The sequence below is a fragment of the Saccopteryx leptura genome, chromosome 1, assembly GCF_036850995.1.
Source record: "Saccopteryx leptura isolate mSacLep1 chromosome 1, mSacLep1_pri_phased_curated, whole genome shotgun sequence".
NCBI lineage: Eukaryota > Metazoa > Chordata > Mammalia > Chiroptera > Emballonuridae > Saccopteryx > Saccopteryx leptura.
In genome coordinates, this window is record NC_089503.1 from 267780596 (window position 1) to 267805590 (window position 24995).

General features: G+C 45.5%; 1 protein-coding gene across 3 annotated transcripts in view; it reads left to right on the plus strand.

Moving 5' to 3' along the window:
• Positions 1-24995, plus strand: part of DPYSL2 (dihydropyrimidinase like 2) — a 115265-nt gene that overhangs the window by 62519 nt on the left and 27751 nt on the right. For all 3 annotated transcript variants that reach the window (XM_066352151.1, XM_066352152.1, XM_066352153.1), the window contains exons 4-7: positions 19565-19729; positions 22400-22461; positions 22907-22987; positions 23441-23509. In XM_066352151.1, coding sequence (XP_066208248.1) covers positions 19565-19729; positions 22400-22461; positions 22907-22987; positions 23441-23509 — 377 coding nt within the window. The remainder of the gene's footprint in view (positions 1-19564; positions 19730-22399; positions 22462-22906; positions 22988-23440; positions 23510-24995) is intronic.

Below are 24995 nucleotides of genomic sequence, written 5' to 3' on the forward strand. Positions count from 1 at the left end.
GTTGCTGACAGTCAGCTGGTCACCTGCATTTCCCAGCTCTTCTCCAGTCTCCGGTCCCCAGCCCTCAGCCCTCAGCCCTCAGCCCTCAGCCCTCAGCCCTCAGCCCTCAGCCCTGTCCTTCTCCATCACAGCCCAGCCCGTCCTCTGAGATGCTACCCAGGGCTCTGGCTGCCCTGGCTGGCAGGTGCGGGCGGCAGGTATGCTGGGACATCAGGCAGAGGTGGCTCCTTAGCAACTGACAGTTGCTGGAGGGCAGGAGAGGGCACCCATGGTGCCTTTGCTGTGTGAGGGCAGGGCTTCCGGGGCTGAGGTGGGTGGGGCTGGGGTGCCGGGAGGCGCCCTGTAGGAAGGGGGAAAGGGGGCTTGGACTCTGGATTTGGCCACACGGTATTTGGTCTCACTGCCTTCCAGCTGCACAGTATATATATTTTTCGAGCCATAGTTTTGTTTTGTTTTTTCTTTCTCCTTTCCTCCCTCCTTTTTTCATTCCTTCTCTCTTTTAAAAAATTGTGGTAACGTATACATAACATAATGTTTACCATTTTAACCATTTTTAAGTGCACAGCTCAGTGGCACTAAGTCCCTTCACATTGTTGAGAACCATCACCTCCATCCGTCTCCAGAACATTCTCATCTTCCTAAACTGAAACTCTGTTAAACAACAGCCCCCCATCACCCTCTCTCTCCAGCCCTTGGCAACCGCAATCCTATTCTCTGTTTCTATGAATTTGACTACTCTAGTTACCTCGTGTAAATAGAATCTGACAGCATTTGGTCTTTTTTGTGACTGGCTTATTTCACTTAGTATAACATCTTAAAGGTCTCCACACATGTGGCACGTGTCGAATCTCCTTCCTTTTTAAGGGTGAATGCTATTCCATTTTATGTAGATACCACATGTTTAAATCGACTCGTCTGTGGATGGGCACTTGGGTTGTTTCCACCTTTTGGCTATTGTGAATAATACTGCTATCAACAGTCCAGGCCTTGCTTTTAATTCTTTCGCGCATATACCCAGATGTGGAATTGCTGAATCATAGGGTCATTCCAAGTTACAGTTTTCTGATTTGTAATACAGTGGTTCAGGGTTACTGTGTGGCTTGAATTTGGTGGTGTAACCAGCACCACCCATGGGCCTGGCACCTAAGAAATGTTAAGTCCCTTCCTTCGTGAAAGGTCCCTTGTACCCTTTCCTGAAAAGTTTACCCGTTAAAACAAAAGCACTTTTAACTATTTTGAGGAAAAATACTTTTTAAGTGAAGGGGATGAAACGTCAATTAAGGTTTTGGATGACTTTCAGTTGTTATGAATCTATGTTATGGTACTGCTTACGTGCAAAGTGTTGGGCTTTTAACAAACTCCATCGGTCTCTAGTATGGGATTATTTATCTGTTTCTTTGTTTTCCTGCCTCCTCCCCTTCTTTCCTCTCTTGCTTCTCATTATTTTAGTGGACCTGCTTGTGTTTGCCACCATCCCTCATTTAAGTTCACATTTAAGTCTTCCTTCTGTTTGGGGACCACATAGCTAAGATCCTCACTATTATATGACAGCCGGAAGATACAGGCCCTGAGCGAGAATCTAGAACCAGTTTCCTTGAGAACAATTCGTTGTAGCAATTTTGTGGAGTTTAAGTGAGGAGTAAGGTGGCCAGAGGTGTATAGTGAGGTGTCATTGTGTCCTGGAAAGTCATGCCAGTGAGGAGGTCAAGGCCAGATGAGTACTTTGCCAGGTCTGAAGGGCAAGTGGCCAGCTTTCATCTGGATGGTCTTGGTTGGCTTCTTGGAGGAGTTGGAGATGGATGTAGTTGCAGAAAGAGGAGGTGAAGGAATGAATAAGGGAGCCTGCTTCCCTCTTGTGAGAGTCAGAGGAAAAACCCGGCTACCCCACTAGGAAATCAGAGGCTGGCTCTTTGACCCGCCCTTCAGCCTCCCACCCTGGGCTCTGAGGTCACTGTGCTTTGAGCCCTCCTCACTGTAGGGCTAACGGAAAGTCTGACATCTGCTCACCTCCATTCTAATCCTCTCCCTGTCAAGTCTTGTGTTTACGTTAGAAAATATTAGTATTGTCTTCACTTGGTCTATTTTAGTATTCAGTATCTTATGTGTTTCTCAAAAGCTTTTTGTTCAGTTTTAGTAAATGTGTAGAAACTGCTGCCTTCTCTGCTTTGTACTTCTTTTGCACCAAGTCCTTGGACCATGGACCTTGGACAGGAACAGTAGCACTGGCCCGACAAATACTTTACTGTATTTCCCCTCTAATGAGTTAGGGGCCAGAATGTCAATTTTTATCTCTATTGTTCCACTGTTTTTGAAGTCCTAACCAATGTAATAAGATAGGAAAAATGAGAAGTAAAAATATTGGAAAGGAAAAATAAAATGATTAGATGGTTTACCTTAAATATTCAGAGGAATTGACTGAAAAAATATTGGATCTATGAAAAAAGTTTATTAAGATGACCAGTATTACAATATATATTCAAAATTAATAGCTTTCTTGTATGCCAGAAATAACTAATTAGAAAATATAATTTAAAAATCCCATTTATTCCTGACCAGTAGGAGTGCAGTGGGATAGATTGTCAACCTGGGGTGCTGAGATCCCAGGATCGAAACCCCAAGGTTGCCAGTTTGAGCGTGAGATCATCAACATGATCCCAAGGTCCCTGGCTTGAGCCCAAAGGTCACTGGCTTAAAGCTCAAGGTCGCTGGCTTTGATTAAGGGGTCACTGGTTCGGCTTGAGCCTCCTGGTTAAGGCACATATGAGAAGCAATTAATGAAAAACTAAAGTGATGCAACTATGAGTTGATGCTTCTCATCTTTCTCCCTTTCTGTCTCTCTCAATTAAAAAAAATCATTTATAATAGGAACATAAAATACAAAATAAGTGGGAATTATAAGAAAACATTTTTATGTATGAGATCCAAGAGAAGACATTAATAAATTAAGAGATAAATTAAACTGAATAAAAAGACAACATTGTTAGGAAGCAAATTCTATAGAGATTAATGTATAAATTCAGTGGGATCTAAACCAAAACCTCAAAAGGTGCTTTTGTGTTTTTTGGGTTTTTTTGACATTTTGACTGAAGTTTAGATGGGATAGTCAACAGATGATAAGAAGCAAGAAAATAATTTTAAAAAGAAATAGGAAGTAGGCAAGAGACTCCTGGCTGGATATTTTTGAAATGACAAAAATATAATAATTAAAGCCTGACCAGGTGGTGGCGCAATGGATAGAGCGTTGGACTGGGATGCGAAAGACCCAGGTTTGAAACCCCGAGGTTGCCAGCTTAAGCGCGGGCTCATCTAGCTTGAGCAAAAAGCTCACCAGCCTGGACCCAAGGTCACTGGCTCGAGCAAGGGGTTACTCGTTCTGCTGAAGACCTTTGGTCAAGGCACATATGAGAAGCAATCAATGAACAACTAAGGTTGTCGCAAGGAAAAACTGATGATTGATACCTCTCATCTCTCTCTGTTCCTGTCTGTCTGTCCCTATCTATCCCACTCTCTGACTCTCTGTCTCTGTAAAAAATAAATAAATAAATATATATATATGTAATAATTAAAATGATGTGGCACTAGCTGCAGAAGAGATTTTTACATCAATAGAATAAAGTAGAAAATTCACTAAATGGAACCAACTTTATCTTAAGTAATTAGTGTGTGAAAAAAGTAATATTTCAAACTCTAGGTGAAATTATAACCAAACTCTAGGTGAAATTATAACATGGTCACAGTAAGAAATACAAAGGTAAACCTCCTTCCCTCACATTATAGCCAAAATACATTTCATATGGGTTAATGTTAAATTTAACAACAAAGTCAAAGAGAACCAGAAGAAAATCCAGATGGTGAGTCATATAATTTAGCTGTTTCTCCAAAGGCAGCCATCAGAAAAGATGGAGACACTTGATTACGTAGAAATTAAAACCATCAGAGTAAAATAATGAAAAGAAACACAATAAGTAGGAAATTAGATGTGCCATGCATTAAAAAAACCTTTATTATAAATGATTGTATTTAAAGTATGGTAAAACATTTTGATAAAAATATAAGCATTTTAATAAAAAAAAGGATACGAAGAAGGTATTTACAAAAGAAATAATTATTAAACTCATGAAAAAAAATTTAACTAAATGAGTAATAAAAGAAATAAGGTTAAAGTAACAATGAGCTAAGTTCTTGTCCACTTAATTTTCTGATATTAAAAGGAATTATATATAATACCAGGTGTTGGCTAGGTTGTAGTGAAATGGGCACTCATAAACTGCTGGTAGTATTTACACTGGTGAGGCCTTTCTGGAAGGGACTAAGATAATAGCTAATAAAAGCTTTAAAATTTTGTAAACAAAAAATATTCATACACCTTGATGCAGAATAATCAACGTGCAAACACTTAGTTCTACAGGTGTTTATCATAACATTATATATAATGAGAAAAAATTAGGAATAACCTAAATGACCGACATAGGTGATAGGTTAAGTAAATTTTGGCTATTTCTAGGAAAATATAGCATGTAGTCATTAAAAAACCACTGTGGAAAGTATAATTAATATGAACATGTTCACAATATATGTTGGAAGAAAACAAGCCATGATCCCTGTCCAGTTTGATAATACTTTTTTTAAGAGCTTTATTGAAGTATAATTTACGTACTGTAAGCTTACGATGATCTAGTTTTCTGAAGAATATATATGTGTATAAATAAGTGAGTATGAAAAAAGGATTAGATAGACACACATCAATATGTTAGTAGTATTTTTCTTTGGGTGATGGAATAATGGAAAATTTCAATTCTTTCTGATTTTCCAAGGTGGGTTTTTGTTTTGTTTTGTTTTTTGGCATTAGAGTAATTTTGCTCTTAAAGGAATTTTATAAGAAGAAATGTCCCTTTGGAGCACTCCTTTGCATCTGGGTAACTTCCTTAGTCCTGTCATTCCTGGGGAGGCAGAGAACCTAAAGTGAGGAAGTGTTTGAATTTATGTCCAGTGGTGCCGGCTGGCGTTTGCAAGGAACCTGAACTCTTCAAATGTCCACACAGTTGAAAGTAAATAAAGCATCCCTGAACAACTGGGTCCCTTATCAGGCTTAAACCTATTGTCCAGATACATTGACTTTGGCTTTTATTCAGTCTCATTAACCCACTGGGGCGGGGGGCGACCCATTGAACAGTTAGTCTTCAGCATTGATGGTGGTATAAGGGCCCTGTTCAGACTCTAGAGATATTATGCTGTGATTTTTAATTTAGTTCAATTCCTAGTAGGAAAACACCCCAGATAGATCCAAGTCAACATATGACATTACCAACTCTTCTTTTCCCGTCCAACCTTTTTTGGAAAGGATGTATGGAGAAGAATTCTGTAACACTGAAACAAGTGAAATGGAGACCAGGCTCCTCATGCTTTTGTTTCTGGGTTGAGTTTCAATCTAATAGCTGATTTCTTCTTTACCATCCATACCCATCCTGAGCAGAGCATTTGAGAGCGAGAGCCATTCTTTGTAGCAAAGAGTATAGTATAAGTCCTGTGTATATGTTAGTTCTTAATTGAACTATGCGCTTGTGTCTTTGTTATATGATTGGTGTGTGTGCATAGATGATGTCCATGTTTTCACAGAAGGGTTATTGTCAGCAGATCATAGGGTTTGTTTGTCTACTTCAACAGGAATGTAAACATGATCCTGTTTCATTTATTTGTTCCTTGTTCTTTCCTGTTGTTGACATGACCTTGGGGCTCTGGCTGGAACCGTTTTGACTTAGTTTTACACATTATGGATATAAGTGCGTTTCTGTCTATCTCTAATTAGGAAGTGGCAAGTTCTGGAGTTTGTTGCTAGATTCCCTTCCCATCATGGAACCCTCAGGAAGGAAAACCAGGAGAAACGCAGTATTGCACATGAAAGCCTGTTGTGTGACTTTTATTTTTTGTGCTGTTCCACATAGCCCTGTAATTCTTGTTTTTGGCAGTCCCGTGCTGAATCTGGTCTGGTAGTCCCAGGCAACCGAAAACTGAGACAAACAGAGGAAGTGTCATTACTCACATGTTTCCTGGCCACCTCATTTTGGCCCTACACAGCCAGCTGCTGCCCCTCTTTCAAGGTGGAGCTTCTCAGAGCTGAGTCTGACTTGTCCCTTTGGAGTCCCTTCAGGCTGTTCCCTGTCACTCATTACTTCCCTGCATTCTTTCTGTAATTGGTTCTTAGTCTGAAATTTACCATATTTCCCCATGTATACGACATCATTTTTCAAAAAATTTGGGGTCTAAAAACCGGATGCCTGGGTGCATTTTATACAGTGGTTGTAGATTTTTTTACTTGCATTTCCCACTTTTTTGCATGGATGAGGAGTTGTATGAATTTTATAATGAACAAAACTTGAGTTCAGTAATTTTATGTAATACATTTTTTCATATTTCTTTCCCCCAAATTAAGGTGCATCTTATACATGGGGAAATATGATATTTTATGGCAGGCTCCATTTCCTTATAGAGCTTGAGAGCCATGGGAGGTAGAGCAGGGAGCTCACCTCCTTCACTCCCCTCACACTTACAAGCACACACACACAGGGGCACACATATGCATGTGCACACACTCTTTGGTCTGTATCCTGGTTGCAGGGACTTGTGCCTGGTGAGAGGTGCTGGTGAAAAGGTTCTGCTCAGGAAAGCCAGCAGCTCTTAGGAAACTCACCTCCTGCTGGGTGTGGGGAGGGGAAGGGGGAACCAGGTGTCATCCAAGCCCCAGGGGATGGAAACCCATATCCATAATGGTTTTTAAAAATATCATTTCGGCCCTAGCCAGTTGGCTCAGTGGTAGAGTGTCAGCCCAGTGTGTGTATGACTTGGGTTCAATTCCTGGTCAGGGCACACAGGAGAAGAACCCATCTGTTTCTCCACCCCATCCGTCCCCCTCTTGCTTCTCTCTCTCTCTCTCTCTCTCTCTTCCTCTTTCTCTTTCCCTTTCTTCTGCAGCCATAGCTCGATTGGAGCAAGTTGGCCCTGGGCGCTGAGGATGGCTCCATGGTCTCTGCCTCAGGCACTAACAAGAGCTTGGTTGCTGATGCTCCCAGATGGGCAAAGCATCACCCCCAGTGGGCTTGCTGGGTAGATCCCTAGGGTGCATGTGGGAGTCTGTCTCTGCCTCCACTCCTCTCAATGAATTAAAAAATATATATATCATTTCAGAATTCTAAAAGGCTGTTGAAGATTTAATTGAAGTGCTGTTTTAAGGGTAGGATCAGAGGTTTTTTGCTGGTGATTGGATCAGAATTATGTGAATTCTGTTAACAGTGATTAGTTTTGCATTTCTACTCTGGCAGTTTTTTTGTTTTGTTTGATTCATAATAACATGGGGGGTGAATTTATTTCTTCTTCATACATTCGTTAATTGGAGAATTGTTATCAGGGGTTGGGAAGGATGTGGGGCGAGATTCCAAGGAGGTGACAAGTCTCCACTTATGTCTGTTGACAGGGGTCTTACATCTCTTATTTTATGCCAGTTCCTACTTACTGTGTAGACTGGACAGATTTTTTTTCTTGGTTTTGGTGTTACGCAGAACACTGTTCTAGCTGAATGATTCAAGGCCCTGTCTTAGGAGCTCCTCTCAACAGTACCTATATGTGGTTCCTTCCCACAACTGTGGCTCCTCATGAGTCCTGAGCCAGTCCCTCTGAGCCCTGCCCCTGCCACCTGGCCCACAGCAGCCCTGGGGGGTCCATCCTCACAGCCTTCCTGAATCTGTGGCCCCGAAACCCTGTCCCAAAGTGAAACCAAACATTTGGCGAAGACTGACGGCATGCCAGGAATTGGGTCAAGCAGCCTTGAGTCCTCAAACAATCCAGTGCTATTTTAATTATTTGGCAAATGCTTATGTAGGACCAGCTGTGCCAGGCACTCTTGTAAACCCTTTACAAATACTGTTGCATAACAATCCTGAGACTGAGTACTGTTATCTCCATTTTGCAAGAAAATCGAGGCCCAGAGAGGGTAGAGGATCCTGAGGGCACACAGCTAGTGGGTGGCAGGGCTAGGCAGTCTGACTCCAGAGGTCATGCTTCAACTCTTCTTCTAAGAAGCGGGCACTGTTGCTACTCTTATTTTGCAGATGGGGAAACTTGAGGCACTGGGGGATTAAGTCAATTGCCTGAAGTCCTAGAAGTAGTCATTGGCAGGGCTTGGAACCTCCATCCCTGGGTGAGCTTGGGAGCCAAAGCTGGGAGCCATTACAGTGAACTTCCAGGGTATTTATCATGTGTTCCCAGCAAGGCCAGTGTGGACAGCTGGAGCGCCAGGGGCCATTCTCACACAGCACAGCTTTTTCTGGTTCCCTGATGTTCCTTTCACGGATGAGGGCATCTTTCAGTTCAGCCTCGCAGATGGTTGAGTTGAGGAGCAGCTTTCTGAGCTGGGCATTTGAGAGCCAGCAAGCTTGAGGGCATATAACATCCCTGTCTAGAAGTCACTTCTTAGGACTTCAGGATGCTGGAGGGATTCCAGGATCGAAATGTGAGGTTGAAACATTTTGTGTTTCTCTCATCAGTGCATGGTACAAGGATATGAGATGCCATAAACTTGGCTGCTTCTGAGACTCTGCCTCTAATTACAGGAAGCAGAAGTCTCCCCCATAGTTAGCCAACGATTTCAACATCTCTTAGAGAAATGCTACATGGACATGGAGTTTGAACCTTTGCATTCTAACGAGTTTGGCTGGGGTGTTCACGTTTGGCTCTCCCTTCCTTCTTCCCAGCTGCAATTTCATCATTCTGTTCTGGGGATGGCACCTCCTCTTCAGTGAACGTGCATGGAGCTGAGACAGAGGGCAGTGTCCCCCTGTGCACTTGGTGCCTGGGGGCCAGGCTTCCCACATCTGTCTTGCCTTGTCTACATCTTCTCTGCCTAACAACAAGGCCTTGGTAGGAGTCATCTTAGGGCTCAGGTGGACAAAGCTGGGTTTAGAACTACGATGTAGGATGTAGCCGCTTGACCCATGGTGGTGCAGTGGGTAAAGCATCGACCTGGAACACAGAGGTCGCCTGTTCAAAACCCCAGGCTTGCCTGGCCAAGGCACATACGAGAAGCAATTACTACAAGGTGATGCTTTCTGCTGTCCCCCACCCCATCTCTAAAATCAATAAATAAAATCTTTAAAAAGAAGAAAAAGAATGCCATTTAATCATATTCCTGCTAAATTGTCAGTAGCTTCTTTGTATAGCCAGTGGATCTGATCTTTAAGGGATTGCTCAGTCCCCTATTTGAGTTTGGAAGGTTGCCTGAAACAGAGATGGTCTAGTCTAGTGAAAGGGCTTTGCTTTTTAGCCCCTTAAATAATAAGCAAATACAATAAAATAAAAAAAAAGCAGTGGTGGGGATGACATCCTCATGCGTTGCCAGTAGCAGCATAAAGTGGTAACACTTGGCATACAGTGTGGTCATCTGTATGAAGAACTATAGCTCATCTAGTAATCCCCTTTTTGGGACCCTCACCAGAGAAAACCAGTCAAAACAGGGGAAAAGTTACTTTGTGTGATTATATTTGTAAGAACATTATGTATAATAGAGGAAAATCGGAGACAGTCTATAGGTTCAACATATGGTTATGGTTAAGAAAATGAGAGTAGATTTCCCCAAGAATAGCTCTTATAGAAAAGATTGAATTATTAAGACTCTTAAGACAGAATGGTATTACGGAAAAAGTCACAATTAAAAGTGAACATGCCCTGTGGATTATACCAACATAAAATATATGCACCTGACAGATCTGCAAGAGTAATAATTACCAAGATTGAGTTATTGGTAGGATGGCAGGATAATAGGTAATATTTTGTCCTATTCTATATATATAAAAGTAAAGGAAGTGGTACAGATTTTGGATTCAGACCTAGGGTTGATTCTGGTAATGCTACATACACCTCTTTATGTATCTTTACGCAACTTCTAAAACTTCCCTGGGAATCAGATTCTCAGCTCTAACAAGATAGAGCAATTTCTTAGGGTCCCTGGGTGTGAACCTGTTTCTAGCTACTAAATAAACAGTCTTTGCAAATAGTCTGCCAGACTTGTTTATGTCAGTAAGATCATGCACAGTTAGCAGCATCGTTGTACGCAGACAAATGAAGTCCTCTAAGCACTCCTGGTGGAGTCACAGTGCTCCTGCCATGCAAGGTGCTAGGAAATCTCCCCCAGGAACTACTTATTTAGTTTATGCACATCCATTCTGCATAGAGTGGAGAGCAGAGCACAAGCCCTGCCACGGAGGCCCTCTCTCCCCATGCCCACCAGTTGACTCTTGTGGGCCCCTTCCTGGGAAGGTTGACCCCATGCTGCTTACAGATGGGCTCCTTGCTCTTCCAGTCTCTTGCTGCTGTTTTTGATGAGTCAGGAGAGGATTTCTTTCTGCTCAGCGTTTGGTTTGTCACTGTTAGGATTTACACATTATAAACAACCATTCATCACCATGCACAGATTTCATTAGCCTGGCCTTTGATCTTGCATGCAAGCAGGCCATCTGCAAGCTACCCCAAGCCTCAAAGAAAAGGGTTTTATGAGCTGCTGACATTTTGACAAGCTCTTTATCTGGTGCCCCAAATTAACTTTCACAGACTCACGTTGGCTGTTCCTCCCTTCTGTCCACTGGGTTAAGTTCCTTAGCTGCCCACTTAAGTGATCCTGCATATGTTTTCAATGTTAGAAAAGGTTCAGGTATGGAATGTTGAGGTGAGTGCTGTTCACAGAAATAGCAAGAGCGTGGTTGTTAGAAAGGCTGTTAAACAGGGCAGGTTTGGGTTCAGCTCTGTCAGTGAGCACATGACTTCAGGGAGGCTCATGGCCCCCAACTTCCTCATCTGTGACGTGAGCACCGTGAACCTGTCCTGGCTACTTAGTTTGAACACCAAATGAGATAAGACACGTGATAGCCCTTATGAACTGCTAGAAAGCTATACCAACGTGAGATATGGTTGCTAGCAAATAAATGCAAACGGTGGTGTGATGTTAATACCATGGTTCAATCATCCCATTCCCGTTAAAAATATTTCTGGGTAGGTGGCTCCATTTACCTAAAGGGGAGCTCTGGTTATGCCTGTACTAATTGTGAGAATGGAATGAGAAGCTGGAGATGGCTTTCCAAGGTCCTCTTCAGATCAGAACTAGGCCTGACTTTGGAGTCTGTGCCTCCTCTCCATCCTGTTCCCACCTTCAGTTTCTGGCCCTGATGCCTGGACCCCTAGAGTCTCCTTCAAACATCCTGGAAGGAATGCGTACCTCATCCCAGCAGGCCCAGGCCACAGGAAAGGACCACTGGTGGGCAGGGCATGGGCTGTAGGTGTGGGCATCCCTGGGTGCCCAGTCCTGGCCTCTGAACGGGCAGCTGCCTTCATGCCACAGGAGCCAGCTCTGCCAGGTGATAGTGGGTACCACCTGCTTCCCACTGCTTATTACAGGGATTTACCTGAACCTGAAGTAGGGCCCCGTCCCCAAATCCATCAACTGGTGAGTGTTGACCCCAAGACGCCTTGAGGAAGAGTGCAGGAAGGAGAGGAATGGGGAAGAAGATGAGAAGGGAGGCAGGAGGATGTGGCTGGAGGAATGAGAGAAGTGAGGTCCAATAAAAGCAGGAAAGAGGGGACCCTGGTGGCCCAGTCATAGAAGGATTTCTGGCACCCTGTTCAGATGCCCGCGCAGGACCTTTTGAATAACTGTCAGAAATGTGAGTGTAAGCAAATGAAGTGGGGCAGAGCAAGGGGGGATGTCAGCATTGAAACTGTAAGGGTAAAAAGAAGCCAGGGAGCACTCCGGCAGAGCTGGACTCCAGAGTGCAGTGTTGGGTGGTGTGGACCGTGGAGGCTGAGATGTGTGGGTGGTCACCATGGCCGTGGAAGGCGGTGGGGGGACAGGGGTGGGATGGACCAGGAGCACGTAGGGGAACTGGGCGGAGCCAAGGGGGCATGGGAGGTGAGAACTTGGGATGTTGACAGCATTCAGCTCTTTCTGGAACTTGGTAGAAAGGGTAGGCTGGGAAGAGGGCAGAGCCCAAGGAGGAAGCAGAATCCCTTTTGGTGTTTTGGGTTTTTTTTTACTAGATGTTGAACACACTGCTCACAAAAATTAAGGGATCAGGGAACATGCAGATACTCCAGTACTTTCAGCTTTTTGTACAGTTCATTTTCACCAATGAAATAAAAGTTGGTTTTGCATAATTGAACAACTTTCTTTGACTTGTTTGCTTTTCTAATGTTCTTGTTCAATCAAAAAAAATCAAATGCATTTTTTTATTGCTTCGTATTCATTTTGAAATATCCTTTAATTTTTGTGAGCAGTATATTTTAAGGGCACATATTTTATATCTTCTACCTCTTTATTTCCTTCAAAGCTGGCTGCTCATCAGATCACCCAGGAGTTAGTTTGTTTGGTTTATAAATGTATTTTACTGAATTTTGCTTCAGTCCTATTCCTGCCAGATTCTGGCTTAAGGAGTCTAGCAGTGTTTGCTGGGTTCTGCACAACTGCTTTTGTATGAATGTACTGTCTAGTTTTAAAAGCCGGATGACATAGGAGAAAGTTGAGGAGGGAGAAGTAGAGGATTATTCCAGGGCCTCCAGGTTTGAGCAGTTAGGAGCACGTGTTACTATGCCTGTGACTATTAGGCTAGTTACACTGTTTTCCTCTCTGCTTACTGAATTATTGAACTGCTTGCTGTAGTTACAAGCAATAAAGGGACACGGACACATTGCACTTCTCAGCCCGCTCCCCACTTTTTTGAGCAGGGTCGCTAAGAGTAAGTAGGGGCTCTGGAGTCCACTCCACCTCTGACCCTCAATAGTTGTACCAGCTCAGGACACATTAGTGACCACCTTCCAGAGTTCCACCCAGGGCCTGCCTTGGCCGAGGTGCAGGTGGTATGAATGTTGCACACATTCTGTCTGCCAGGCCCTCTGCCAGGTGGGTTTTAAGTAACACGAGCAGGTTACTTAATCTCATGGTCCCTCAGCTGCTTTAGCTGAAAACTGGGGCCAACCTGGGCTCCGACATCAGGGGGCTGGTAAATGGACGAAGGGAGATAAACCATGGGAGATGTATAGAATAGTACAAGACACACAGGAAGTCTTTGATGCATGTTAATTATTTTGATTATTATTCCCATTTTTGAAGTATACCAATTACTCTTAGGTTAAAGTTGGCCATTCTTTCTTTGGCTAGTGTTAACCTAGGGCAGGGAGAGGGGCCCCTCCTCAGCATTCAGGAGGGCTGGGATTTAAAAGCCAGGCACAGTGAGTCTAGACGGTGAATGGATGGGATTGCTCTGTGCTCCAAGGGCTCTTATATGGATGTGTTTCATCCCCTGGAGGAAGCTGTTCCCAGGACTCCAGTATCAGAGGTGGCCAAGGCCTTGCCTGCCAGAGGTGTGAATGTTTCGTCTCTTCCATGCTTTAGTGAGTAACTTCTGTGCACCAGTCCTCTTGCTGGGAAGAGACTAGAAATGATCATTGGTCAGATTTGGCCAGCACTTTGTAGTTCAATAACACCATCCTATTGAACTCTCACAAACATGGTGTGAGGGACGTTGTCACCAGCTTATAAATGAGAACATCAGGCACAAATGTTCTGGATAGTTCCTGCTCTTAGGAAATGCTTCTTTGTGTCATCGGGGTAGTATACAGTTGACTCTGAACAACGCAGGTTAGGGGCGCTGCCCTGCCTCACTGTCGAAAATTTAAGAGTATAACTGTTTGACTCCCAAAAAACTTAACTATGAATAGCCAACTGTTTACGAGAAAGAAGCCTTACCAGTAACATAAACAATTGATTAGCAACTGTTTGGTATGTTTTATGTACTATATAATGCATTCTCACAATAAAGTAAGCTAGAGAAAAGAAAATGTTAAGAAAATAATAGGAAAAATACATTTACTGTGCTTATTGAAAAAATCCACACGTGAGTGGACCCGCGCAGTCATGCCATGTTGTTCAGGGTCAGCTGTGTGCACACAGGGAAGTAGAGAACCCTGCTGGCCTGTGCTCGGGAGGCACCTAAAGAGGTCCCAGGGTGGTGTGTGGTACCTTCCTTTTACAGGATGTCACTGTGTCTTCCTGCTGGTGTTTGCTCAACATGTACTGTCGTGAGCACTCTTCCAAACAGTCCCCATAGTAACTCATTTTCACCTCACTGGAACTCTGTGGGTGAGCCCCATTTTGCAGATGAGGAATCTGAAGGCCAGAGAGGTTGAATGAAGATCTTGTCCAAAGCCACACGATGCATAAGTGGCCACTCGGGCATCTAAGGTTTCCAGCAGGTTCTCTGTATTCCCAGGGACAGGTGCTTTCTCTTCCTTTTCTGCCTTTTTCCAGAACAAAACCATGTTATCCCAACTGGCAAGCCGAACTCCCAAGGGCTCTTATCTCTCCCCAACAAAAGCCCTTTCCCGTTGACTGGGTCATGCGGCGCTTTGCTGAGTAGATGCCAGCTTGGGAGCACCATTGTTAAGCCAGCAGTGGTTTGTGTTGTCATCTCCCTGACGGCTTGCTTTTGATTCAGATCCACTGGTGTATCTGCGACGGAAGGGGGAGGCTGCTGCACACACATCCAGGGGCAGAGGCTCGAGACCAAGGCCATGATGGCTCTGGAAGAGGGAGAGGGGCGATGGGTGATTCTGACGGAGCCAAGGCCCCAGGAGGGGGACAGTGTGTGTGCTGACTCCAGTAGTTTCTAGAACTCCCCCTGTATGTGACTATGGGGCTTTATAGAGGTGGTCGGGGGCAGTGAGTGGAAGCACTATTCCTGCCTCCCCCTTCCTGCTTCTTCCTGTCTCCATGCCTAACTCCCATACAGCACACATTCGGACCATGGTTCCTGCTCAGCCACTTCAATTCCTCGACGGGGACAGTGGTGATGACTTTTTAGCTCTCTATGTTTTAAATAAAAAGGGCCCTTTGAGAGCTGATCAGATATTCCAACTGCTGGTCTCCAAAACTTGGGGTCTTGAGCCTGTCCAGTGGTGGTGCAGTAGATAGAGTGTTGACCTGGGATGCTGAGATCTCAGGTTCAAAACCCCGACATCACCAGCTTGAGAGCAGGGTCATCAGCTTGGGCATAGGATCATTGACATGATTTCAAGGTCACTAGATTGAAGCCTCAGGTCACTGGCTTGAGCCCAAGGTTGCTGGCTTGAGCAAAGCGTCACTGGCTCAGCTGTAGCCCCTTGGTCAAGGCACATATGAGAAGCAATCAATGAACAACTGAAGTGAGGCAACTACAAGTTGATACTTCTCATCTCTCTCCCTTCCTGTCTCGCTAAAAAATGAAACAAAAAAAAAAAGAAAGAAAATAACTTAGGGTCTTGGATTATGTCAACCTCCTGGTAATGAGGCTGTACTAAAGGCAGGCTGGATGTTACCCCTGGGGGACAGTGGGTGGAGGGTCAGAAGATCTCAGTGTGTCATTTCCTACAACTGCATGTGAATCTACAATGTCCTCAAAATTTAAAAAGTTAAAGTCTTTTAGCCTGACCAGGTGCTGGCACAGTGGATATAGAGCGTCAGACTGGGATGTGGAGGTCCCAGGTTCGAGACCCCTGAGGTCACTGGCTTGAGCAAGCGGTTACTTGGTCTGCTAAAGGCCCGTGGTCAAGGCACATATGAGAAAGCAATCAATGAACAACTAAGGAGCTGCAGCAAAGAATTGATGTTTCTCATCTCTCTCCCTTCCTGTCTATCTGACCCTATTTGTCCCTCTCTCTGTCTCTCTCTGTCACAAAAACAAAACAAAAAAACTAGAGTCTTTTAAATACCACAGATTCCCAAGGAGCAGCCTGTTTACTCCAACATTTTGCCAATGTCCAATAAACAAAAAGGACAGGGTACCAGAACCACTCAAGGCAGTGAAAAGGACTGGAATGCTGATACATGCTGCAGCAGGGACAAACCTTGGAAACCTTCTGCTCAGTGAGAGAAGCCAGACACAAAAGACGCCATCTTCTGGGGTTCCATTTATTTGAAATGTCCAGAGAGGCGAATCTGTAGACTCAGAAAGCAAACTGCTGGTTGCCTGGAGCTGAGAGTACAGGGCTCGAAGGGAACAGGGAGGTACTGCTTTGGGCCTGGGATTTCTTCTTTTGGGTAATCCCCCCTTTTTTGGGTGATGTTGTACACATAGATTAGGGTGATGGGTGCACAACTCTGTGACTAGACTAAAAACCATTGAATGTTACAGTGTAAATAGGTGAAGTGTGTAGTGTGTGAATTATATCAATAAAATCGTTTAAAAATAGAGGGTCTTTTGACAGTTTTAAGAAGCAGTAACAGTCCTTTAGAAATAGCTGGTGTCTTCTAGATAGAAGCACTGGACACTGGTTGTCACTTCTGAGTTGAGGCCACAGTCCTGGGGCACAGTGGTGGCTCCTCGTGAGACCCGCCCCCAGGCCTGCTGCTGGGCTGCGGGGGCAGTTCTGGTTGCCCTTCCTGGGCCGGGCACTGTGGCTGCCATTCTGCCCTGTGCTTGCACACACTATTTCTCCAACTTCTCGCAGCCCTTCACGTGAGGTGGTGTCATGCCATGTTTTATTTATGAAGAAATAGAGTTCCCAGAAACAGCATGTGCAGTAAGAGATGCTGCAGCGAGAGCCAGAATCAGAACTCAAGGCCATCGAAGTCCAGGCCCTTCTCGCTGCCCTGGGGAAAGCGGGGTGGGTGCACTTTCCCTCACGGCTGACACAGGCAAGGGCCAGGCTTGTGCAGGGCCACAAAGCTTAGGAAAGGCACCCGAGGAGAGGCCTGTGAGTTACGTGCAAGTCATTTCAGGCTTGTGTCCTCAGTGGGGACTCACTACTCCCTCTGGAAGTGAGTGTGACATCTGCCCTGCTCCCTGGGCCAACTCTTCCCAGGAGACTTCTACGGAAAGAGTACTGTGGGAAAACATGTGGAAGCTGTTCCTGGACACGTTTCTGAGTGTCATGAGCTCCTGGAAGAAACATGTTTTATTTCCCTGAAGCCCTCAGCTTGGTCTGTGTCCTCAGGGCTCACGACTGTGGGGCTGTTTGTAGGTCTGGAGGGTAGCCGCGGTGTTACTGTAGGGAGCCGGGCGGTTTCCCTAAATGACAATGCTGTTGTGTGGTAGAATGGCCACAAGGGACTAGAGGTGGCAGAAGTAAACGGGGAAAGATTTGCACCAGTGATATTCAGTGGGCCAGGGTAGACTCACTTACTCACTATCTCCCAGGGAGCTTATTAAAAATGGAAATTCTCAGGTCACAGCCAAGACCTACAGACTCTGGAACTCGGTGTGGTGGCCAGGGACCTGTGTTTTAATAAGGTCTCAAAATAAGTTTATATACCCTGGAGTTTGAGGAGCATTGCACCAGATGGTCTTGCACACTCTTGGGGTTGTTCCTAGGAGGACACCTTCTTCTGTGCTTGGCCTGGTCTTGCAGGATGGAGTGTCAGCTGAAAGGGGACATTCATTTGTTGAGCACTTACTCTATATATCTAGACCCGTACTCCGTGCTGTGAGGGTGTGTGCATTCTATTGGGGGGCAAGATAGTAAATTAGGGAAACACAGAAATGACTGCAAATGGGGATGTGACCCTGGGGTGGTTACAGCCCCGAGAAGATGCCTGAGTGAGGATCAAGGGGAGTGGCTTTCCAGAGAGGGCACTGCTTGTGTGAAGGCCTGGAGGTCGGGAGGTGCTGGGCAGGTCAGAGGCTGAGAAACGGCCAAAGTGGCTTGATGGTGGTGAGCTAGGGGGCAGGTGGCAGAGCCTACATGGGAGAGTTGAGCCAGGACTGGAGCCACAGGACCCAGGGAAGGAGTAGGGACTTTAAAGATGGTGGCCAGCTACTGAAGGATTTCATCAGGGAATAACAGGCTCTGATGAAAGGTTTAAGATCCTTCTGGCTGCCTAGGAAGAGCGGTTTAGGGGAGAGCAAGAGATGAAGCCAGGGCATGGGGCGTGACTAGGGAGATTCTATCCAGACTGTGATTCCTACCCCCTGCCCTGCCCTGCCCTTGGAAGTGTGGGAACACAGTTTAGGAAGAGGTACCGCACTTGTTATGTCAGGGCTTCTGTGTTAGTATGTTACAGATGGAAAAGACTTCTGTTACAAGTACATACATCCTAAGTGCTTCATTGGTGACATTATATTATAGTCCAGCTATGTATGTACCCACATACTACTACTCATAAAAAGTAAGTTTTGTCCAAAAAAAAAAAATTTTGTCAAGAGAAAAATTCAGCTTAGATGTCTGTGTTTTTGAGACCTACAGAGCCGAGCTCAGTTGATTCCTATTTAGTAGCATCTGCATGATTTGATCCATTTCAGAAATCTGAGCTCACTAGCATTGCTTGCGCTGGCATTTGCTTAGTGGAGAACTGCTTACCTAGATGTAAAAAAATCGATTACTTTATTTAGAAGAATGACTCATTGCTTAAGGGCATCAAGAGTCCTGGGTTTTATCTTCATTGTTGCACAAATTTAATTTGGCCTTGGACAAGTCATTTCTTCAGCTTGTAATTTAGTGTCTGTGTGGTAGATGAGGAATAATAGTTCTGGTAAACTTCCTGTTTCCATGGCAATTGGGTGAGCACTCTGTCCAAGACCTAGCAGAGACAAGATGTGCAAAGGCCCTGTGGCAGTAGGAGGGGCAGGTTGATAGTGTAGAAAGTGAAAGGCAGCCTACTGTGTGGTTGGAGAGCAGACTGTGAGGAGGAGATGGTCCAAGGTGACATTGTAGAGGTTGGCAGAGGCTACACTAGGCAGGATCATATAGACCTTGTTGGGACTTTCATCAAAAGAGCAAGGGGAAGCTGTCAGCAGATTTAAATAGAGGAGGGAGCGACTTAAGGTTGATATACTGTCTCAGTTAATGTTCGTAACATGTATGTGATCGGCAATATCCTTATTTTAAACCAGCACAGTAACCTGGGGTAGTGAAGATTAAGTAGCTTACCCAAAACCTCAGGTCAGCCTGACTCCAGAGTCCTCTGTCTTCACATCAGCTGAGCTCAATAATAATATAACACCGACCACAGTTTTAAAATGCTTTGAACTCTTACAATGGAAGCTCTCCCTCAATTTACAAAGTGGTATTATGCTGCAGAAACGCGAGTGGAGATGAGAGAGTGGATACGCCGGGGATCTTTTAAAAGGCCCTGTCTGCATGGCTGGGGTCCAGCATCTTCAAGTTCTTTGCCGCCAGGTCGGGGAGGGGCATCTCCCATGCAGCTATCAACACGAGGAAAGGTTTGGCAGCTCTGGCTGGCCATTTGACACTGCCATTGTCCATAATGACTCATTGTCCAAGAAATGTGCCCAAGGTGTGTACTTTCAGGGACTTTCAGCTGGGAAATCAGATCTGGGTGGTTTGTGTGGGTTTCACTGCAAGTAAGTGTGCCGTGCCGAGTTTCTGCTCTCCCCCCTTGGGTAGTCAGATGGGTGAAGTGGATTCTTAAGAAGCTGGTGTGGAGACCCCCATTGTGACTTTGAAACCAAGAAGGCTCATTCAGTGTTGAAAGGGGAAAATAGCCTGTGGCCCTTAAGGCTTTTGCTGATGACGACAAATATCTGTTCTTTTCCAGTTGACCATGTGGTGCCGGAGCCTGGGACAAGCCTGCTGGCTGCCTTTGACCAATGGAGGGAATGGGCTGACAGCAAGTCCTGCTGTGATTACTCTCTGCACGTGGACATCACTGAGTGGCACAAAGGCATCCAAGAGGAGATGGAGGCCCTGGTGAAGGACCACGGTAGGTGGCATTGACTGGCATCCTCAGTCCATGAGCTGGCACAGCCCTGTGAAGACAACCTCTGTGAATGGTGCTTATAGATCCCTTTTGGGTTGCACCCTCGGGCCTACAAGGAGGCGATGCAGCAATAGAAGCCCTCACTGTTATGAGACCTGAGCCTTGTTCCAGGAACCTGCTCTTATGAAACAACTGCTTGCAGCCTATTGGTTTGAGAGAGCTGTGTGCCCTAGCCAGGTTGGGGAGTTGGGGCTACAAGAGTGATTTGCCCTCAATGCATAACAATGTATGTACCAATAAAGATTCTAGGCAGTCATAGGAGAGTTTCTGGGACATGGAATAGAGGATTTGGGCAGATTCTTCCTACAAACCCGGAGGAACCAGGACAGATTTAAGGGTGGTGAGACCCTGGGACAACCTGAGGGGTTTTGTGGTCCATAGGACTATTTTGGGAGCAAGATTCCAGGGATTGGGTTCTGAAAGATTTCCAGGGAGTTTGGGGAAGTCTTGACTACCTCAAGATGCCTCTGGGACCCTCTTGACTACAGGAACCTTGGGGGTTTGGGTGGTATTGTCATCACATTGTCTTCCAGGGTTTACTTGAACTTGGAAATAGACTAAATTCAACTCCTGGGTCACATGCAGACCTCACTGGATCTTGGAAGCACCTATTGCTTTCAGGTTTGGAGTCTCAGCTCAGAAGTCTCATGAGCTGTGGATAAATTGGCAGGAGGAAAATTGCTAGGCACAGATATGGTGGATATTTGGAGATATGGTAGAAAAGCCCAGAAGGAAAATCTAGTCTTGAGTTTATTACTTTGGTCTTCCACAGACTAGCTGTATGTCTGAACTTTGGCAAATTGCTTAAATTTTTTGAGTCTCAATTAAAAAAAGAAAAGTCTCTCGCAGGAGGGTATTGGACTAGATATCTTAAGAATCTTTCCAGCATGAAGGTCCAACGTAAAAGAAAGTAGCTAAGCAAATGCTTGATCTTTCTCACTTTTGAGAATATCAAGATTTAACTTCCAATGCTTACAATGAATCTACTTTAGATCAGCCCAGAGGGTTACCATAGCAACTGTTGCCTGGCAGCAGAAAAGGGCTGAGATGGCCCAAGGCTTGAATCTAGGCTTCTTCCAGCATCCCCTGTTGCTTGAACTAAGCTCCAGGGCTATGGGGCTGTCAACACAATTGTCTACCATTGTGACGTTCTGGTGCCTGGGGGGGGGGGGGGCGAGGACTCTGAAATGCCAGGATGAGAACTGTGGCGACAGCTTGTCATGCTCATGGATTTTCTTAAAAATCAGCACAGAGGGCAGTCTGTTTACAAAAGAAAACACTTTTATTCTAGACCTTTATCAACAGGCTCTTCTAATCCAATTTCTTGTTAAAGTCATAATAGTTGTGCAGTGGGGGGGAGGGGAACTTTTGTGTTGCATTTTTAACTTTTAATTGGTGGTAAAACACAGCTTAACAAAGTTTACCATCTTAACTATTGTTAAGTGTCCAGTTGGGGGCATGAAGTACATTCACACTGTTGAGCAACCATCACCACCATCCATTTCCAGAACTTTTCATCATTCCAAACTGAAACTCCCCATTAAACAATAATTCCCCCTCCTCACAGTCCCTGGTGACCCCCATTCTACTTTCTGTCTTTATGAATTTGGCATATGTGTGGAACCCTATCCTATTTGTCTTTGTGTATGGCTTATTTCATTGAGCACAGTGTCCGTAGGGCTGATCCATGGTGTAGCCTGTCTCAGGGTTTCCTTCTGGCTGAAGCCTGAAGAACATTCCACCAGGTGGCTTCACTGTGTTGGATTTATCTCATCATCTGTCAGTGACATGGGGTTGCTTTCACCCTTGGTGTTGTGACTAATGCTGCTGTGTATTTGTTTGGGTGTGCAAATAACAGCAACTTTTAATTTTGATATAGTTTAAACTTAGAAGAAGAAAATTGTAAGAATACTAAAAAGAATTTTTGTACCCTGTTCCCAGATTTAACAATTATGTTTTACCCCATTTGCTTTATCATTCTGTCTCCATTTGTCTGTCTTTCTGAATACAGGGTGTGGCAAAAGTAGGTTTACAGTTGTGAATAGCAAAACAAAGAGTTAATAAACCCAATGTAATATTGTAATAAACATAATTTGTATTTTTTTTTCATACAGACAACTGTAAACCTACTTTTACCTCACCCTGTATATATACACATATAAGCATGGTATTATAACTTTCTTTTTTTTCTTTTTTTTTTTTTTCTGAAATGAGAAGTGGGGAGGCAGAGAGACAGACTCCCACATGTGTCTGACTGGGATCCACCCGGCATGCCTACTAGGCGGTGATACTCTGCCCATCTGGGCCGTTGCCATTCTAGCACCTGAGGCAGACCATGGAGCCATCCTCAGCGCCCGGGCCAACTTTGCTCCAATGGAGCCTTGGCTGCAGGAGGGGAAGAGAGAGATAGAGAGAAAGGAGAGGAGGAAGGGTGGAGAAGCAGATGGGCACTTCTCCTGTGTGCCCTGACCGGGAATTGAACCCGGGACATCCACATGCCGGGCTGATGCACTACCACTGTGCCAGCTGGCCAGGGCAGTATTATGACTTTCTTATTCCTTTCCAGATTATTTGGATTATTTGCTATAGTCATGTATTTGGTCTGTCCTCCAGGGGTAAATTCCTTCCTCCTGTACATGGCTTTCAAAGATCGCTTCCAGCTAACGGATTCCCAGGTAAGGAAAGCTGGCTTTTCTGATCAGGTTCACTGGGACCACTGCTGTTGTCTTGAAAGCTACCTCCAGTGTGTGTTCACCCTGTAGCTTCAGGGGAAGTGGCTAGTGGATACTGGCGTTGCTCTAACTTTACCTTTAGAGAGGTTATGAACCTGGTCCCCTGTCCCTCAGGCTCTGGAATCAGCCTGCGGTGTGGTTGAAAGGTATACTCAAGCCTTGTGTTACCTGTGAGCTTCTCACTCCTGACCCATGTCCATTACTGACGGGCTCTGCTCTGCCACAAGTGGCCAGAAATATTGCCCTCAGAGTATGTGAGAAAACCAGCTGTAAGAGCAGCGGAGGACAGGGATGCCATTTCTGATCCCTGTGGCTGACCAGGAGAGGGTTGTGTTTGTGGACAGGAAGGTGGATGTTCCTATCTCTAACCCCAACTCCCTCCTCTCAGATCTATGAAGTACTGAGTGTGATCCGGGATATCGGTGCGATCGCCCAAGTCCACGCGGAGAATGGCGACATCATTGCAGAGGTACCGGTCCGTCCTCTGTGGCTCAGCTCCCAGGTGGTCCTGGGGTGCTTGTGAACAATCTCACTGACGGTGTGTGACACAGGCACCTCTTGGTGTGTTCTGTGGGACACACCTGTTCCCTTGCCACAGAGTTGCTGTTTCTCTCAGTGCCGTGCTACAGCTTCTTGTGTGGGGTGAGGGGTGGACTCCCACATATAGACAAGTCGCACTGTGTCATCCCAGGGGAGCAGCTGTGTGGATTTGAGAGGCTGGTGTTGATTTGTAATAGCTCAGGCAGGACTGGGAACAGGGTAGCGACCCCCTCTCTTTATGGGGTCTTGGGAATGAGTGCCAAGTGGTCAGCAGCGCTATATTGACGTCTTTCTTGAGTAACTTTAACCCAGGTCTTTAGTAGTCAGAGCCACACACACAAAGAGCTCTCTCTGACAGCCTGGCTTTCTTTAAACATTGCAGGAACAGCAGCGGATCCTGGATCTGGGCATCACAGGCCCCGAGGGACATGTGCTGAGCCGGCCTGAAGAGGTGAACATCTGCTGAATGGAATGCATGTCCCTTGTGTCTCATGGGCTGCCAGAGCAACACAGAACCCACCTTCCCTCTGCTGCTCGAGACGAGACTTCTCAGATGCTGAGTTTACTCCCTCTGAGAAGTCACAGGTTACCCATGTGTGTCTACTCGGGCAAAGTGAAGGCTTAGACTGAGCTGTGGGTAAAGCCGTGTGGCTTGTTTAGCCTGGATTCCTCTTTCGTCTCTAATCTTTCCGCCCTTTCTTGGGAAGACACCAACAACATTTTATCAGCACTCTGCTGTCTGGGTTTGGTGATTCATACCTTGGGGCCTCCAAAAATCTCACCAGTCACCAAAACATAGTCAGGGAATCTAAACGCTCTTCTAAATGTCTAAAAAGCCTAAGGGACTCATACGTTTTCCCATGGTTAGTCTGCACAGCGTGATCAGCAGGGTCTGGTAGACAGAGTCTTTCAAAATCCTGGAGGGAAGATTCAGAGCAGGGCCTTGCTGGCTCAAAGGTTGAGAATTGCTGGCTTGGACCATGGGGCCTGTATGTTAAAAAAGGGGCTGGGGTGCCCACATTGTATGTGATGGAGAATCTGATTTTCTAAACGAGAATTTGTGGCCTTTCAGTGCTTCTCAGGAGTTGGCTCCTTACAAAAGGTTCAAGGTCAGGCATGTAAGGACTGGCAGCTCTGAGCAAAGGGCGTACTGGGGAGCTTCCTGGAAGTAACAGACTTTCTCTGTCCCGGAAGTAAGCAATGGAAAAGGGACAGGTGTAGAGAAGGGCAGATAAAATCATCAAGCAACTAGATGTTGGCCTGAAATTAGGATTCCCCCCCTTAAAAAAAACAGGTGGAGAGAGATGCGTGATGAGGAGTATGAATGGGAACAGAGCCCCAAAGCTCCGAACTTAGAGCTTCGATGTTCTTGTTGAAGCTGGGAAGTACGCACGTGAGGTTTAGGGCTCATGGGTGCAGGGTCTGCTAACCTCACAAGAAAAAGGATTCACAAGGGCGGAATCGAAGGTGCCACCCAGGATGCCTGGGATCGGGGTGTGCAGGCACAGCATCCACACCTTTTCCCCTTAGGCTTTGGGGAAGGGGTGCGGCTGGAAATGAGTGAAGGGGGAAGAAGGCATGTAGAATGTCTTACCTCGAGGGCTTGCACTTCTTGTTCAGCCCTCTCCACTGCAAACTCATGTACACAGACATACACAGATGCACACAGAGACAGACCCACAGACACACACCCTGGCATGAGCAGGCAGACACACACACACACACACACAGACACAGACCCACAGACACACACCCTGGCATGAGCAGACGGACACACACACACACGGACGCGCACACACACACACACACACACACACACACACGGACACCTTCAGCACCATCTGAGGCCCTGAGGACATTCCTCTCCGCCCACAAAAGGACAGAAGCTATTACATGTCCAGTATTGTATGTCCCTCTCCAGTCCATGGGATATAGGT